The 17,563-nt window shown below is 55.3% G+C and overlaps 1 protein-coding gene across 2 annotated transcripts in view; it reads right to left on the bottom strand.

Annotated features, from left to right (window-relative positions):
* COL18A1 (collagen type XVIII alpha 1 chain) overlaps positions 1-17,053 on the bottom strand; it is a 130,726-nt gene extending 113,673 nt beyond the window's left edge. Inside the window, exons 1-2 of one of the 2 annotated variants that reach the window (XM_027857412.1) lie at positions 16,980-17,053; positions 16,766-16,874 (exon numbers count right to left, since the gene is read on the bottom strand). In XM_027857412.1, the coding sequence (XP_027713213.1) occupies positions 16,766-16,826 (61 nt within the window). In that variant the 5' untranslated portion in view covers positions 16,827-16,874; positions 16,980-17,053. Of the gene's footprint in view, positions 1-16,765; positions 16,878-16,979 lie in introns of both variants that reach the window. The other variant, XM_027857413.1, reaches the window with a different exon arrangement.
* Between the last annotated feature and the right edge of the window lie 510 nt (positions 17,054-17,563).

Below are 17,563 nucleotides of genomic sequence, written 5' to 3'. Positions count from 1 at the left end.
GAGGGAAGGAGGGAGGGATGAAAGGAGGGAGGGAGGAAAAGAGGGAGGGAGGGAAGGAAGGGCCCTCCATGCTGGGCCAGGGGTCCTCAGCTTGGTTCTTCTCCTCAGATCCTGGAGAGGGGCTTGGGTTACAAGAGCTTGGGGTCCCTCCAACCATGCTGCCATGGGCATGAAGAGACATGATCACAACCTCAGGGCCCTCTTGGGTCTCTTGTCTCTCTGAGTGATCCCTGCCAGTGTCTTCTGGGGGACTCTGGTCCAGGCCAGAGCAGGTGCTGAGCTTCTGCAGCATTAAGCCAGGTGCTCGCCCAGGGAATCCCAGGTGAGTAGAGATGGAAACTTCATCCTGGGGACCACACATCTGGACCCCGGACTTGGAAGGTGAGAGGTTGTGCCATCACCCATTAGTTCCCAGAAGATAATTTTAACATAATTACTCATCTGTGAGTCATTTGGGATAGAAAGGACAGCCCATGGGACAGAGGGCTCCCAGCCCATCCCCATCTAGATGGTGGCCAGGTGTGGCCATCGCTCACGGGACAGCTCATCCTCACTTGTGATCCAGGAAATCTGGGCTGGTCGGCCCTGGGTTCAAGATTCTGGGAAGGGAAGGCTCCTTTCCAAGGGGTTCAGTGGTTCCTCAACTCCTAAGTTTTCACCACTTAAGGAAAATGAAGCTTTGAGTTCTTTCTCCCTCCTGCCATGACACCTGCCTGGGACTGAAACAAAGCTTTAAAAATTTTTTTAAAGCACTTTGTTTTGAAAGCCTCTGGGTTGCTCTGGCACCATACCCACATTTCCCAGGACAGCAAGCTCAATTCAAAGACAGAAATCCTCTCAGCATCTGGGGGACTTCAAGTTAGGAAGATGCAAGTTCAAATCCGGCCTCAGACACTTCCTAGCTGTGTGACCCTGAGTAAGCCACTTGGCCTCTGCCTCAGTTTCTTCAACTGTAAAATGGGGATCATAACAGCATCTGTCTCCCAGGGTTATTGTGAGGATCAAATGAGATAATACTTGTAGAGCACTCAGCACAGTGCCTGGCACATAGTAGGCACTTACCAAATGCTTACTTCCTCCCCTGCCTATCACTCTCACAATTGCTATTATCACATTGACCCACTCCCCACTTGCAGTACTGCTTGGAGGAGACAGCGCCACCTCCTGCCAGCAGTTTCTCGGGGTGGGGGTACTCCCGGGGGCTCCCGGGGAATCTGAGGAGGATCCGAGGAGGGGATTTCAGACCCAAGCATTCCAGAGCCCAGCTGGGGATGCCAGCTCCTGGCCGCCTCTCCCAGGCTTCATTCTCCAAACACGGCCACTTTTATTCCTGCAAATACCTGGGGAAACCTAAAACCTCAGAGACCCCTAGCCCGCCTTTCTCTTTTCACCACCAGTCACAGTAATGAGGGATGGCGGCCTCCCTCCCACGTCCAGCCCTGGCATTGAAGAGCCTCGTCCTGGCAGGGTGGGCTGAACCTTGGTGTCCCCGGCCATGACAAATAGCCCGCCCTCACCCTCTCACCTCAGCCTCCTGGGAACTAAGAAAACCAAGCCATCCCTGCCCCTATCCCTGCCCCCATCCCTGTCCCCATCCCCACCCCCATCCCTGTTCTTTTCTCCATCCCCATCTTTGTCCCATACCTGTCCTCCAAGCTCCTCCCGCCATTTCAGCCATGTCATGGTGCTCAGCAGCTGCCCCTGCTTCAGACCAAGAAAGGCTACACCCCTACAAGTCCAAAAGCCCTCCCTCTATCACTTAGCATACCATGGAAAAGCTTACTTCCTGAGCCTCAGTTTCCTTATACATAAACTGAGGATAACAATGTTGATGAAGGCAGCCTAGTTCAGTGGCAAGAACACTGGTTCCAGAGTCAAAGGGCCGGGATTCAAATCTGGTGTTCACTCTTACTCCCTGTGTGACAAGTCCCTTCCCCTCCCTGGTCCTCAATGTCCTTCCCTGTCCAAGGAGGGAGTTGGCATGGATGGCCCGTGAGGTCCCTGCCAGAGGTCAGTCTCTGGTCAGCAAGTAGAAGTGTCGCTGCAATCGTTATGCCTTCCTACCCCCCCGGGAAAGAGGAGGAGGGCAAGAAAGCACAAAGGTCCTTCTGATAACTAGCCTGATTTCAGCTTTTCCTGAGAAGCAGGAAAATCCCTGCCTCAGAGATAGGGAGACCCAAGACAAAGAGATCAATGAGGAGACCTTGGGATAATCTGGGTGAAAGGTGAGGAGGGCTTGAGCTGAGATGGCAGATGTGGGAGTGGAGAGGGCTCAGTCAATGGAGTGGGTGAGAGCAAGGGGCCTGGATGATGCCAGGGTCAGAGACTCGGGCAGTTGGAAGCAAAAACAGGAGAGGCTGAAAGAGGGAAGGGCTGGGGGTGGAGAAGGTGATGAGTCTCATCTTGGACACATTGAGGTTGAGATATTGGAGGATGCACAACTGAGCGTCCAACAGGCAGCTGGTGACATGGGAGACAGAATGGGAGTGGACGTGGGATCTGGCAGTCATTCACACAGAGATGATCATTAATCCCATAGGAACTGATGAGGAGAGAGAGAGAGAGGGCGGGAAGGAGTGCGGAGGAAGGAGGGAAAGGAAGTGAAAGAGAAGGAAGAAAGGAAAAGAGAGAGAGGGAAAGAGAGACAGAGAGAGATAGGAAACAGTGTGAGAGTGTGTGTGTGTGTGACAGAGAGAGAGAGAGAGAGGGAGAGAGGGAGAGAGAGAGGGACAGACAGAGAGACAGAGAGAGACAGAGATAGGAAACAGTGTATGTGTGTGTGTGAGAGACAGACAGACAGACAGAGACAGAGAGAGAAACAGACAGAGAGAGAGGAGGGAAGGAGGGAGGAGGAAGGAGGGAAAGGAAGAGAAAGAGAAGGAAGAAAGGAAAAGAGAGAAAGAGGGAGAGAAAGAGACAGAGAGGAAACAGTATGTGTATGTGTGTGTGTGTGAGAGAGAGAGAGAGAGAGAGAGAGAGAGAGAGAGAGGAGCTGTTTCAATCGAGCAATGAGGACCAAAGGCCAATATTACAAAGCACAGAGGACAGGAGGAGAGGAGAGGAAGTGGGGGCAGCTCTCTCTGGACTTCTAGCTGACAAGGGCAGGCAGTGAGTAGAGGGAGGGGTCGAGTGTGAAGGAGAGAGACGTGGACATGTCAGAAGGCTGCAGGGAAGCAGCCAGTAGACAGATAGAGGCTGGCAACTGGGGAGGGGAGATGATGAAGGAGGCTGCAATCAGTGAGAGAAGATGGGAGAAGTGGGGTTGACCATGACAAAATGAGAAGGAGAAATGAGCACCTCCCGCACGCCAGGAACCCAAGATCCTCAGCAGAAATCCATCTAGCCCAACCCCCTGATTTCACAGCAGAGGAAACTGAGGCCTGGGGAAGTGATAACTTCATCCAAAATCCCACAGCGAGTCCATAGCACCTCTGTCCATACTTAGTTTTCCAACTGCCTTTTTTTTTTTTTAAGCAATTGGGGTTAAGTGACTTGCCCAGGGTCACAGAGCTAGTTAAGTGTCAAGTGTTTGGTCTGAGGCTGGATTTGAACTCAGGTCCTCCTAACTTCAGGGCTGCTGCTCTATCCACTGAGCCACCTAGCTGCCCCCCAACTGTCTTATCTTGAAAACGGTGAACTCTCTACCCACCAAATCTGTTAGCCTGCTAGACTTAAAGTATGACAGAATCACTAGGTCGGGGGAGGGACCTTAGAAGCCATCCAATCAACCCATTAACTGATAAAGAAACCAAGCCCCCTCATATCTATGTTACCTAGCTATGGAAGTGGGGACAATCACCAAAATGGCCGTGCATCTGTCGAAATGGAGGCCTGACCACCTCGGTCCCACAGCTTTGAGAGATGACATCCAGACTGACCCATTGAACAGTAAGGCCCAATGTGTCAGGGCTCCTGGGAGTGGCTCTGAGTCAGTCAATATCCCACCTCCATAAGCAGCCTTGAAGAGGAAAGCTGGTCCTAATCCAATGCACTTCTCTTCCCCCTCCCCGCTCCCATTCCAACGGGGGATGGCCTAGCACAGCATAACCAGAAGGGTGTTGGCTCCAAGAGGATGTGCCTGCCCCTGTACCTCAATCCCCTGCAGAACCTCACTTTCAATCACATTGATCTCCCCAGGCCAGAGAAAGACCTGCCATCTGAATCAGGGACATCAGGCGGGTGTCCGTCATCCCAAAGAATGAAATGGCTGAGGAGGGGAAAGGAGGTCAGGGGACTTGTAGGGGTGAAAGGACAGAAGGGAAGTCCCATTTCAGATCAACTCATCCAGCTACCATCAAGGCCCCAGTGGGTGCCTGGGTCTGCCCCAGGTTCTGTGTAGACAAAGCCAAAAATGAGCTAGTCTCTGCCCTCAAGGAGGTTACAGTCTCCTGAGCAGATGAGGGGCTTCTGGTGACAATTACGGAAACCGACCTCGTGGCCCTTCTGGCCACACATGTGGAAACTGACCAGGGAAAGGCCCTTGAAATTCTCTACACATTGGAATTCTTATTTTAAATGCCTCAATCAATCAATTAATCAATCAACCTTTATTAATCATAGGCATGTGCAGAGAACTCTCCTGCGCTCTGGTCCAAAGGCCCCGACAAATGTCAGATAAATCCACTGTCATGGCTGCCTTGGGAACAATGCTAATTATGGCTTTTGTGTACACAAAAATTCCTCAGACCCAAAAGTCCAGGATCTCACCTCCTGGACCACCCATCCCAGAGCCTTCTGGGCCCCTCCACCAAGATCTCAAGTACAGCCACTGGACCAAACAGTCCCAACGACAGCAGGTCCAGTGGGACTGCGCTTGGCAAACAGGGCTGGGAAGGCCATGGTGTCACTAACAGGGCACGGGGTGAAATCATCATAACACCACCTAAGGTTTTTAGTAATACTCTCATTGGAGTCTCACAACAGCTCTAGGAGGTAGGTGTTATTATGTTTTATCCACTTTACAGATGAGAAAACTGAGGCTCCGTTTGCTCAGGTCAGACAGCTAGTGAGCATCTAAGGCTTAATTCAAAGGCAAGTCCTCTAGCAATGGGAATCCATCAGAGGTCTATGAGCAGAGGAGGGATGGCATCGGATCCGTATGCTAAGAAGACTCTCTTGGCAGCTTTATGAAGGATGGGTTGGTCACAGGGGGTGAATGAGGAGGCCATTGTGATGGGCCAGATGAGAGGTGATGCGGGTCTAAACAAAGCCACAAAGAAGGGACCTGATGGAAGGGATGCCCAGAAGACTGGCATCCACATAGGGAGGGGAGGAGAAGGGAAGGGGGGAGGCTCAGAGGCCTCCAGGGTTTGGAGTCCAAGTAACTGGGAAGATGGCTGGCTCCCGAGCTGAGCTAGGGAAGTCAGGAGGAAAGGCAGGAGAGAGAAGCTCAGCTGGGGACATGGCGAGGTGATGAGGTATCTGTCTGGCAGGGGCTAAAGACACAGGACCAACCCTCAGGGGAGAGGCTCCCATGTGCTCCATCGCAGGAAGCGGAGGAAGGCCCCCAGGCCTCTGGGGAGAAGTGAAGGAAGGACATGGATAAGAATCAACCAAGATGGCCAGGCAGGTGTGAATGGGCTACAATCTGCGTCTTTGGAGGGCCAGCCCTCTCAGCAAGACCCCAGAGGCCTGGAAGGCTCATGCCCATTAGTGCTAACAATGGCAGCCCCCACATCCCCCGGAATTCCCCAGCTCACTGAACCAGATGCCCAGCCCCTGCCCAAACCCAGCACCATCTTATTCTCTTACTGGGAAGTGGACTGGTCCCACCCCATTCAGTACTTTTCACAGAAAAGATCTGGAGCATTTTAAGGAGGACTTTCTATGGACCCTCAGAATTTTGGGGGCTATAAGAACAGTCTACATTAAGCCATCATTGCAAGCAAACAATTCACATGGGGCTAACGTAGCTCATCTCAAAAAGCGGCTGCTAGGAGCCCCAAGGAGCTGGTTGTTCCCTGGCAGAGCCATGGCCCCAGATTCCCAGAACCGTGAAATACCAACAGCAGAGCCGAGGGACCCTGGAGGAGAGGGATGGACTTCCTGGAGCGATTTCCAAGAACAAACACACTCTGATAACTTCATGACTTTGGGAAGCCAAGGAAGCATAGACCAACTACCTCGAGACCGGCCAAGCATGGCTCCAGGGCGATCCCCTCTGGGGGACTGGTGCCAGCCTCTATTTCACCCTCATTGAAGCCCCTGCCAAGGCTGGGATTCTCTTTAAAGCAGAGTGTATTTGGGCAAAGGAGGTGGCTCAAGATGAATAAAACACCAGACTTTCATGAAATGAAACCTTAAAAGTAAGGCCGAGGCCAGAGTTGGAGCTCAACAATCATGTTTGGTTCTAAGCGCACGGTTGAAAATAGTCTGGTGGTGGGAGAGAAGCTCTAGAATCACCACAGGAGATATTCCATGGCTCCCAAGACCCCCCTCATCCAGAAGCTTGCTCCCTTCTCCCCATCCCCTGACCAAAAAACCCCAAAAAACCAAGACACGTTCCTGCGCTAACTAGGACACACGACTTCCTGATTGCTATTTCCAAGATTCAAGCCAAGAAAATGGAGGCTGCCATCGTATTGCTTAAGAAGGCAAAGCTTCCCAGTCCTGTCTTCCCCCGGCATCCCTAGACGTTGGAAGGAAACGGCTGCTAATTGCTTCATATCAAGCTCTCCTTCCTTAGGAAAATGGTTACTACTGATTCAAACCCAAGGACCTACCCACCAAGATGGCCAGAGACGCTGGTTCATCTCTCAGCTCCGTTCATTGTTGTTGCTGTACGCTACTTTTTAGATTTCACATATAATCACAGTAATTTAGAGAGGGGCCGCTCCCAAAGGTATTTCAACAAGAAAGGTTTAAAGGAAAGTGATTCTCAACAGCTGAAGCCAACCTAGGGGGTCTAGGGGCACAGAATGCTAGGACGTGTTGGCATGCTAACCGACCTCGTTGGTGGGAGGGAACACAGAAGGGACAGAAGAGGAGTGCTGACTGAACAGCAAAGCAGGAAAGGGACGGCTCTGAGTTCACAGAAGCTCATCTGTGGAAAGGCTGGGGAAGATCGGGGGAAGGGTCCTGGAACTGAGCTGGAGGGTCATGGGGAGGGAGGAGGAGCAGGAGCTGCAGAATGGAGGCCATAAGTGGGAGCAGTCAGGGGAAGCTTCCAGGGTCGGGGCACTGCGTCAGCAAGGCCTCCTGAGCTGCATGGGGAGCCCTCTGTGCCCACTGACATGCGGGCTATGAGAGAGGCAGCCTGGCGTGGGGCACCGAGGCAGGCCTGCCACAGTGAGCAAGGTAGGCAGTGCTCTGGGACACACTCGGAGCTGGAAATGACTTCCCAAATTTGGGAAGCACACTTCAAAGGCAGCCCAGAAAGCAAGGAGGACAGAGCCGCAGAGGCAGGATGGGGCTGGGGTGAGAGGATCGTCTGGATCTCCCCAGGGGTCTCCCCCCCCAAATTACTTTGTACCATTTCTCCACTTGTCTTTACATGCTTTCCCCACCTCTAGACCCACCCCATTAGAAAGTAAGCTCTCTCAAGGTAAGGATCTTCTCATTTTTGTCCTCGCAGCCCCAACCCCAAGCACAGAGCCCAGCTCACAACAGGCACTTAATAAATGCTGGTCGAATGACTGAGGTGGCATAGACTCTAGGCCCATCCCCAACTCGCTGCTCTCCACTGGGACTGGACCCCTTCAAACAGGGGGTGCTGGAGCCAGACCCCGCTCCAGTGTGGTCTATGTGGCAGTGGACAAGGCAGCAGCAGAGAGAGCCAAGGGGAACAGAGCTCAAGCCACGCTGGCCATTGGGCCCCATCACAACCTAATCTCAGGCCATCAAAGTCAATAGCAAATGTTTCCATCAAAGTAATGTGGACAGCTCCTCAGCGTCCAGCCTGCCTGGTGCTCTACCTGACTACGGGAGGCGGGTTCTGTGGTCCTGGAGATGGCGTGGCTTTGGCGACTTGTCTCACACTTGTATGTGCTGGACATGTCAGCTGAGCCACCGCTAAGGGGCTGGAGAGCACCCCAGGTGAGCCACCCATGGAGGCTGGGGGTCAAGGTGCCTTTGGCAAGAACATCTGACTGCAACATGCTCTGCTGGGGCCGAGGCATCCTGACCATGTTAGGAACAAGGAATGTCTTCCTGGAGAAGTGGCTTTAATTCCATGTATGAGACATTGGGGAGCCAGGAGTCCCTCACACACATATGCATGCCCATATATACACATGCTCACAACACTAACATAATGCACCACACACATGCATGCATATACAATACATACCACACATGTGCACACATGCATGCACACACATTTGCACACATGCATACCCACATATATACATCTGTACACACATAATATATGCATATATACTCATGCACATAATCACAGAGAGAGTTCCTGAAATATTCAGACAGATGAACATTTCTTAAAACATTGGCATGAGGTTTTTAAAGGTTCTACCCTAAGGGCTTGGGGAATGAATAGAAAACTGCATTCTTCAAGACGTTAGGAAGTTACAAGGGAGTAGCACCTCCCATTGGTCCTAATGGATGCCAACTTTTGGCCTTCGTTGGGGGGGTCTTCTCACTGAGGGATCTGGGCCCCCTCTGCTCCCCCAGCTGTGTTCCCCTTCAATGGAAAAGTCAATTTCTAAATGCCCCAAATGTGTGAGGCAAGTAATTAAAATTCATTTAACAGTCCTGGAGTGCTGATCTGAGCTACCAGATATTAAAAACTATTGGCCTCCCCTCTTTGCTTCTATTACATTCCTTCAAATTTCCTCCTTGGTAAGCTGGCCAAGAAAAAACCGAGAATGAGCTTGTGTCCAACCACTTTATGGGAGCATGAAACAGAATCCAGGGAAGTCCAGAGAGCCAGGGGTTATCAGGGCTGGGGGCTGGCGCTTAAGGAGAATGCTCACAGCAGCTGGCCTGGTGCCCACCCACCTTTGACGCATCTGGGAGCCACCGATGTGGATGACTTGTGAGCATCCAATGAGAGGTCTCTCCCCAAAGGACTCCAAACCATCGTCATCATCATCATCTCCTTTTCACTGCCTGAGACTATCCCCACCTCTGCACCACTGCAATTGCCCCTGGCCAGTTCCCTCTGGCCAGAACAGGCAGAAAAGGCAGACAGAACAGAGAAGTCAGACGTGGCAACCTGGGGCCAAGCCCTGAACAGCTTATCACTGGTGGGGCCTGTGCCCAACTCTGCAAAGAGGAACAGCAAGGCCCTGCAGGGGAAGAAGGCAGGAGAGCATCTCCCCCAGATGTCCCCGGTGAGGCCCTCAAAGAATGACTGGGGTCTGAGGTCTATCTCCCTGTGCCCGCCCACCTTCCATGCCTTCCTGCCTGTCTCCTGTGGAAAGGGGAGGCAGCAGAAGCCAGCTTAGGCGCCCTTGGCCCCAGCTGGAGCATGCCCACTTGTGACCAAGCCCTGGGCTCTTCCCGTGTGCCCTCACGCTGCCCCCATGGTGGCAGGCCTTCATGGCAAGGCTCCAGGAATCTCCTCAGGGCCCTGCTCCCGGCATCTCCAGGCTTTCTCCTGGGGGGCTTCAGAATTGTTCAGGCCTGGGGGGCCCTCAGAGTACCCTTTCAGCTATGGTACTTGCTCAGGTTCCCCTGGCTCCTTCTCCCCTACACAGACTGGCCCCCCGTGCTCTGGTCCTTAGGCTGGCAGTCATCTGAAGGGGGGGAGGGGAGGGCGGGGGAACTACCCTAGATGGAGCAGAAGCTCTTCGATGGAAGGGATTATTTAGCTTTGCCTTTGCATCCCCAAGACAGTGCCGAGCACACAGTAGGAGCTTCATCATTGCTCACCCCTTGATGACGTCAATGAATGAACCAGGCCCTGGCGTCTGGCTCAGGTTGGGGGAAGGGAAGGAGAGGGAGAAGGGGACCCGGTGCACAGGAAGCTCTTCCTTTCTCCCTAGATCTCAAGTCTGCACCTGCAGGCGAAGATTGGCTTCTGCCCGGCCCAGCTCGGCTGCAGAGCTCAGGGGCCGCTTTCCCAGTGTTATCTAGAGAGAATATCAAACTGGCGCGGGGGAGGGCTGCAACAACTCAGGCGCCAACAGAAAAACTGAAAAACTCCCGCCAAGAATCACCACGTCTGCTAGAGAGACTTCCCCAGGCAACGTTCTGTCTCCCAGGGACCAATCCAAGAGTTTCCTCTGGGGGGGGGTCTTCCCTCTGGGGGGGGGTCCCCTCCCCAGGATCCCATCCCCAGGGCTGCCAGAGGAGCCAGGACTGCTCAGGGAGCTGATGCTAATGAGGAGCCAAAGAGAGGGCTTCTACATGGCTCCCATGACTTGGGGATCCGTTCATTCCCAGGGGAAGAAGAGTTCTGTCCTGTCCCTGGCACACAGTAGGCACTTAAAGAATGTTTACTAACTGCCTGATTGGCAGAGAATGATTAGAAATCAGCCCCCCACAAGCTGACTGACTATCCTGGACAGCGTCACTGTCACTTCCAAGGAGTCCAAGACAAGCCACTCTCAGGTACTTTCTTACTGGCTCGGCCATCAGCTCCTACATTGTCCTGTCTCTTTCCTAAGGAAACAAAGTCCAAACCCCAGAAGTGCTTAGCTCTGGTCCTTGTCAAGGTCACCAGGGTTCCACTTTCCCAAGGACCTCCCATGAGGCCTCCTGACCTTCCCTGCTGCCTTTCAAGAAAGAGGGGAGGGGTGAATCAAAGGGGAGAAAGGGGGAAGGGGCTTCTCCATCCAGCCCATCCAGGAGCCAGCGTGAAGGCTCTCAGGGGAGGCCCTGCCTTCAGTACCCCAGGGGCTCCTCCTCACTCTGGGTCTTTCCAGGTGCTGACAGCAAGAGGATGTGCTCGGAGGCCTCGGCAGTCCTGGCTTCCCAGGGGCATGGGAAGGAATGTGGATCCTTCACCCAAAACGGTCTGATTGTTAACCAGGCTTCCATCAATGAGGGTCAAAAGCGCTCAGAGATGTCGAGGGGCCTCATCAAGGCCAAAGGACATCACCTAACGTCAGCCCAGGGACCAAGGAGGGGCGTGCACCCTTTCTGGGGAGCCCAAGGAGTCCATGGAGGAGTGAAGATGGAAGGAAATGAGGGCACAGGTGAAGAAGAGGACGGGCCGACTTCCCTAAGGATTTTCTGGGCTATTCAACATAAACGGGGGATGGCCATCTGGAAAGCCCATCCCCCAGGCTGAACACTTCTCAGCACCAGATTGAGGAATTTCCTCAAGGTATAAGTATGCATGTTATATCAAAGTCCTTAGGATCACGAAATGGATCCCCACTGCTCTGTGTTGTAATCAGGGTAGAGAGTCAGTCGGTAAACATTTATGAAGCACCTACTTGTGCCAGGTACTGTGCTAAGCACTGGGGATAGATACAAAGACAGACAAAACCAATCCCTGCCCTCAAGGAGCTCCTGCTGTAGTGGGGAAACAGCCTGCAAATGGCTGTGGCCAAAGAAGCCCTGGACAAGCTGAGCCCAGAGGGAAGACGGAGGCGGGGGAGGGCTTCCTGGAGAAGGTGGGATTTAAGTTGGGCCTGGAACATTCCAGGGGGCCCAAGTTGTTATCCAAGGCCTTGGAATTCTAGCCTTGGAGTGTCGGGAAGGGCCTCACAGCCACCAGAGCCAATTCTGTGAGCAGGGAGGAGACCTCTGGCAGAGGCCCCTGCACTGGTCTGGGGGGAGTTTCTGGGGGCAGGAGCGGGAGGCTGAGAGCCTGGGCCAGGGATCGCCGGAAGCCAGCAGCTCCGGCAAGGGGAGCTGGTCTGTACCTTTCCTGGGCCGGCTGCAGCAGTCATTCATCTTAAGAGAACAGATGGAAAACAGTCCCAGCTCAGCACAGGGACCCTCATGCATTATCTAGTCTGACCTCCACCTGAACAAGAATCCCTCTATCTGCAACACACCCAAGGATTAGTCACCTGCCTCTGCCAGCGGGCCTCAGGTCGACCCATTCCTCCTGGGCTGAGCTCCCCCATCTCAAACCTAAACCTCTTCTCTGTGGCTTCCACCTACCTCCGAGGGGGCTGCCTCCTGGGGCCCAGCAGAACACGGCTAATCCCACCTTCACATACCTGAATACAGCTCTTCTGTCCCATGGCCCTCCCCAGGTCCTTGGACGATCCCCCATTGGCTGCCCACCTTGAGACACTCTTGGTATAATCAGTCTGTACATGTCTGGGCCTCCGAATCCCAGGCCTTCTCTCCCACTAGCTGACGAGACAGGCAAAGCCAGGGCTCTGGGTCCTGGGTTTAGGCACCCCAACCCCCACACACTTAAACTCCAGAATAATTGAGAGAGGGTCATTTAGATCCCTCATGACCCTGAGCAGGTCCCTGACTGCTCTGGGCCCCAAGAAAGCCTCCCAAATTCTAATGGCAAAACAGGAACTGGGGTCACCCAGGCCAGTGACATCCTGGCCTTAGTCATGTCACTGAGGCACCAGGGAGAAAGCTCGGCAGGAACTGGCCCCCCAAGTTACATATTCAGGTTAGCATGCACACTTCCTTGGGGCTATGGCCACATCCCAATCTAAGGGCGACACTTTCAGTGAAACACGACTTCTAGGTTTCTTTAAATATAGCACTGAAAAAGAAATAGAGTATTTTAAAACACACAGAAGAGAAGTCTGACCCAGAAAAACACGTTTTGCTGAAATTCAAAACTGTTTCGCAGGCCAGGTTCAAGGATGTGTGAAATCTGAAGAACAGGGAATGCTTTGGGCCAGGCTGCACAGCTCTGGCTGAGCACTCGTCCCGCATTTGTCCCCCATTTACCACTGGGTAGCCCAGTGAGCTATCTGGAGCCTGCCCTGCTCGATGCCTGATCCCAAGGTCCTACACAGTCCTTGCAGAGGCCAAGTGCTCCCTCTTCCATTTGCTTTAAGCGGAAAGGGCAGCCCCCAGCTGGAGCCCAGCCCCTCCCCAGTTTACCCTGGAGTGAAGCGGCCAATGCCCAGCAGCAGACTGCCCTCCCCACCTCCAACTCTACTCCGTTTATGTGCTTTACATTTGCCATCCATGTGACCTGGGCAAACCATTTCTCTGAGTCTCAGCTTCCCCAGCCGTACAATCAGTTTGACTACATAAACTCTGAGGTCCCTCAGAGCACTACAGTTAGGCTCCTGTGGCTGCCCCCTGTTGCCTCTCTTGTCTCTACGCATTCACACAGGTTCTATCCCCTCCCCCACCCCTACACATTTCTGCCTGCCTTCAAGGCCCAGCTTCCTACCTGGAGCCTTCCCTCATCATCCGCTCAGGGAGGATCCTCACGGTCCTATCTCTTACTATCTATCCCTATCTCTTACATAGAGTCCTCCCCTCTCAGCCCTGTACATTGCTAAGGTGTCCTCCTGTAAGCTCGTTCAGGATAAGGACAAACTGTCTCTTGTTTGCCATCCTTCCAGAGCCCCATCTTGAGCCTTGAGCATAGGAGCCATGGATCTAGCCAAAGCTTCTCAAAATCACTATTGGAAGTCCTTGTGCTGGGCAAGGGCAGTGTAGGGGAAGTGGCAGGATGAGGCACTGGCCTGGGCATAAAGACCCTGAGGTCTAGTCCTGGCTCTGCCCCTCCCTAGTCGTGGGGCCCCAGGAATGCCAAGGAGGCCCCTGAGTGACACCCTCCGGCTTCACCGACACACGGATCATCCAACTCAGAGGGGCCTCCAGAGGGAAAGGTTGGCTGGGAAACAGGTGGATGGATCTCTGTGGAAAAAGGGAGTTGTGGAGAGGAGGAGTCGCCCCTACGACTCAGCAAGAGGAAAGGCAGGCCTCACATTGGGGTGACCCAGCTCCTCTCCAGAGCAGGTACTGGTGCCTGGGGCTCAAGGGCCCCCTTCCTGATCGAGTCTAGCCTCGGCCGGCCTAGGGACTTTGCCAGAGTTTGGGTTGTTACATTATTGACTCTCTGTTCGCCTCACTATGAGTTAATGGTGTCTCAGGGAATGCTTAGGAAGGAAGAGAAACTGACCAGGGGTGTGCCTCTTTAACCTTCCGTTCCCCAGGGGATTGTTGAACTAAGGACTTCTGCCTAGGTTAGGCAGTCAGCGAAGGCTCCCAGTATCTCTGCCCGGTCAGTTTCTGAGGGTAAAACACAGAATTGGCACGTTGCTATTGCCCTTGTCCAGCCCCAGGTGCCTCCAAGCAGAAACCCTTATGTTAACAGATCCCGGGAAGAGGCTTGGAGGGCATTTGCTCATCTTTGGCCCCTCGTTCCAGGCACTAGGCACGGCTCCACACGCAGCCCTACGCTGTCAGGGAGAACGCTCATCTGAATGGCCCAGCTTTGCTCCCCCTGGCAGCCCCTTCATTATACTGTGTTCTCTATGCCAAAGCAGTCCTGGACAGCTCAGCGGGGCATCTCTGCCACTCACAGCCACAGCCTGGAGGGGAAGAGGGGAGAAAGGCTTCCACAAGTCTCCCCGTGACATGGATCCGAGTCAATGAGACCAGTCCTTGACCTGCATCAACTCTGCCCTTGGCACTTGGCCACCAAACTATCCAATGCATGAGTGACCAGGGCCAGCGGAGCCTCTGCTCACAACAGCTGGGCCATCACAGCTCCCGGAGAGGTCCTTAGACAAACTGCTCTGCAGACCATCCTGTTTATGCTGCTGAGGTTTTTAAGAGGCCTGGGATGTTCTTGAACTTGGCAGCTGAGCCTGGGCCAGCCAGGGTCGGGCAAATCAGCCTTTCTTCCTGCTGCAAGAGTTAACTAATTCATACCATCTCCATCCCCATCCTAACACACACACACTTCTACCCACACACACGAACATGCACGTGCACATATACAAGCCCCTGGACACCTGAAGACAGATGGGCTACTTTCCTGGAATCTGGCTGTGCCTCCCCCCCACCACGCCTGCCCCGTCACTGTGGGCGCCAAAGGCCACTCGGTAATGGACACAGTGAAGAACGCTCTTCACCCATTCTCCTGACCTGGCACAGAGACCAGTGTCTGCCAGGTTCTGGGGCTCCGTTGTACTCTGACAAGAGGGGTAAAGCCTGGCTGCTCTGGTTGTGCCTGGGTCCATGAGGGAGAGGCGCTGGGCCTGAGGCTGCCACAGCCTTCCTCTCTTTGTCTGAACAAGTGAACTTCCGAGTCATTGCCCTGCCCGGCAAGCTTTTTATGTGGAGTGAGGCAGAGAAGAACCCAAACCCCCAGCACCGCAGGCCTGTACAGGAAACAACTTGACTGCCCTGTGAGGAAGAATCCAGGGGGAGCAATTTCAGATGCAAATTGGTCTGAGAGCAGCTGCCGAGCCATGTGGTAACCTGGGCCCGGGGGCAGAGGCCGAGCCTGGGGCACCTTCCCCAGACAGGTACTGCCAGACAGTGAACCTCGTTGAGTGAGAGGGAAAACCCCTGAGCCAGTGCAGCCTGCGGACACCTCCCCATGCTCTGGCTGGCTGCAGCCTGGGGAGGTGCAAATGGCCTCAGATTCCCACAAAACAGATGACTGCAAACGCTAGGAAGCAGAAGGTGGTGATGGGCACCCTTCCTCTCCTCCTTCCCAGCAGCAGCTGCCTCAGCCCCAGCCCCAGCTGCTGGCCCAAACAGCTGGTTTCCAGAGCAAGGAAGCCACCCAGCACTCACTCAGAGTGAGCAAATGGAGAGCAGGGACGGGTGAGACAAGTGAGGATGGATGGTGAAGTCTTGTCCATTCCCAAAGCCCCAGACCCTCCCCCCAGCTGCCGTCCACCAGGGAGGGAACATGTTTGTCAAGTGGCCATTGTCCTGAGAAATTCCTGTTTCTGGTCCCCAAGTCCTCTGTCCAGCCTTATCTGTTCATGCCACCCCCCCCAAGAGGGGCCAATGAGGTGATGGCCACAAAGGCTTTCAGGGCTGCCCCCTCCCATCCATGTTCCCGTTCTTGTCCTTAATATAGTCTGGTACATTCCTGCCTTCCCCAGTCATTAGTCAATGGGGGCGGGAAGGTCTACCCCGGGGGCCAGGAGAGTGCGGAGGGCAGCCACTGTGCGTCCAGAGCAGAGAAATGCCGACTCCTCCCCGCTAGAGACAGCGACACCCCTACACACACACACCCAGAGGTAGAAGAAAAGTACGAGCGCCTTCTGAAGTTGAGAGCTGGGCCTGGCTCCCAGGAAGGCCCCCTCGTTCCAGTAGCAGCCGGGAAAACAGGGACAAACTTTCCCGAGAGGGAAGGCGAGAATAGAGCAGAGAAAGGAGGGGAGGGGAAGGCGAGGCCAGACATCGATCTGGCTGGCTGAGCGAGGGGGAGCTGCCCTCCAGCCGTCTTTCCTCCACTGTAGGGATGAGGATTGCCCCCTCTTTTGAAGAGGGAGGAAAGAAAGGGGGCCCCCCCGCAAGCTGGAGCTCTCAGGGAGCTGCCGCAGCCGCCTCGCCTTTCCTCCCAGACTGTCCCGTTGTCCAACCGTCCCCTTCTACTCTCCCCAGCCACGCCGGGCACTGCCCCACTCCCACGCCTCGCTCCGGCCAGGCGCCCCCAGCGCTTTTGCTTCGCCCTTCCCAACGCCCGCCTCCGCCACCGCTGGGGCCAGTCGGGGCCCCGCAGCGCCGCCTCCTCGCAGTCAAGTTGGGCGCAAGTTGGCGCCGAGGACGAGCTGGAGGAGCTGGGGGCTGAGAGCAAGGCCGACCTGGCCGGCCGGGGCGCAGGAGCGCTGGGGGTTACAAGCAGGGACTAGAAGCGGGATCTGGGTGCTACCAGCAGGGGTGCGGAGAGTGCCTGTGGGCTCCGAGCGAGGACATTCAGACAACTCCCCCGCGTCGCGCGCGTCCTTACCTGGCTCGGCTGCGGCCAAGGCGGCGGTGAGCAGCGCCAGGACGGGCAGAAGGGGCATCATCGGCGGCGGCGGGGCCAGCTCCGGCTCCCGCTCGGGCTCTGAGGGCACCTGCTGGGACAGAAGCGAAGGTGAGCGGCGACCCAGCAGGCAGAGGGACCCCAGCCTCCCTTCCCCCAGCCTGGTGCAGCCCCGACAGGCTCGTGGGCTCCCTACCTGCGGGGCTGCGCGGAGGTGGCCGAGCCTGGACGCGCGAGGAAGGGACGCGCGGAGCCACCAGCAGCCGGGGCACAGAGAGCCGGCGGAGAGAGAGTCGGAGCCAGAGCCCGCGAGGGAGGGAGGGAGGGAGGGAGGGGCCGAGGGGGCGGGGCGGGCGGGGCCTACCGGCCCGGGCTCCTCCCCCAGGCCTTCCGTCCCACCTCCTCGGCCCCTCCAGCCCAGGGCAGAGGGGACGGGGGATGGGGTTCAGGGGCCGAGGCGGCCGTTCCCCCGGGTCCTAGCGCTCCACTTTGCACCTGAGGTCAGGGGTCCGAGCAGGGAATGGAGGGTGGGAAGGGGAAAGAGAGGGAAAGAGGCAGTCGGGGCTCTCCCTGACCCGCCCCTCATCTACCTGTGCTCCGGGAAGGGTCCACCTCCTCGGCCGACGTCTCTCTCCCGAGCGGCCCACGTGGGCCCTTTAAGGGAAACTGAGGCGTAGGTGGGATGGAGGAGGTCCGTGCTCTACCCTGAGACCCCGGGTTCCACCGTTCTGAGCCTCAGATCCCGCCCCTCCTCACCTGGCCTAGGGGCCCCCACAGACC

Source organism: Vombatus ursinus, unplaced genomic scaffold (genome assembly GCF_900497805.2).
Source record: "Vombatus ursinus unplaced genomic scaffold, bare-nosed wombat genome assembly UNPS02012147.1, whole genome shotgun sequence".
In the NCBI taxonomy this organism is placed as follows: Eukaryota; Metazoa; Chordata; class Mammalia; order Diprotodontia; family Vombatidae; genus Vombatus; species Vombatus ursinus.
This window is presented reverse-complemented; position numbering and strand designations above follow the sequence as displayed.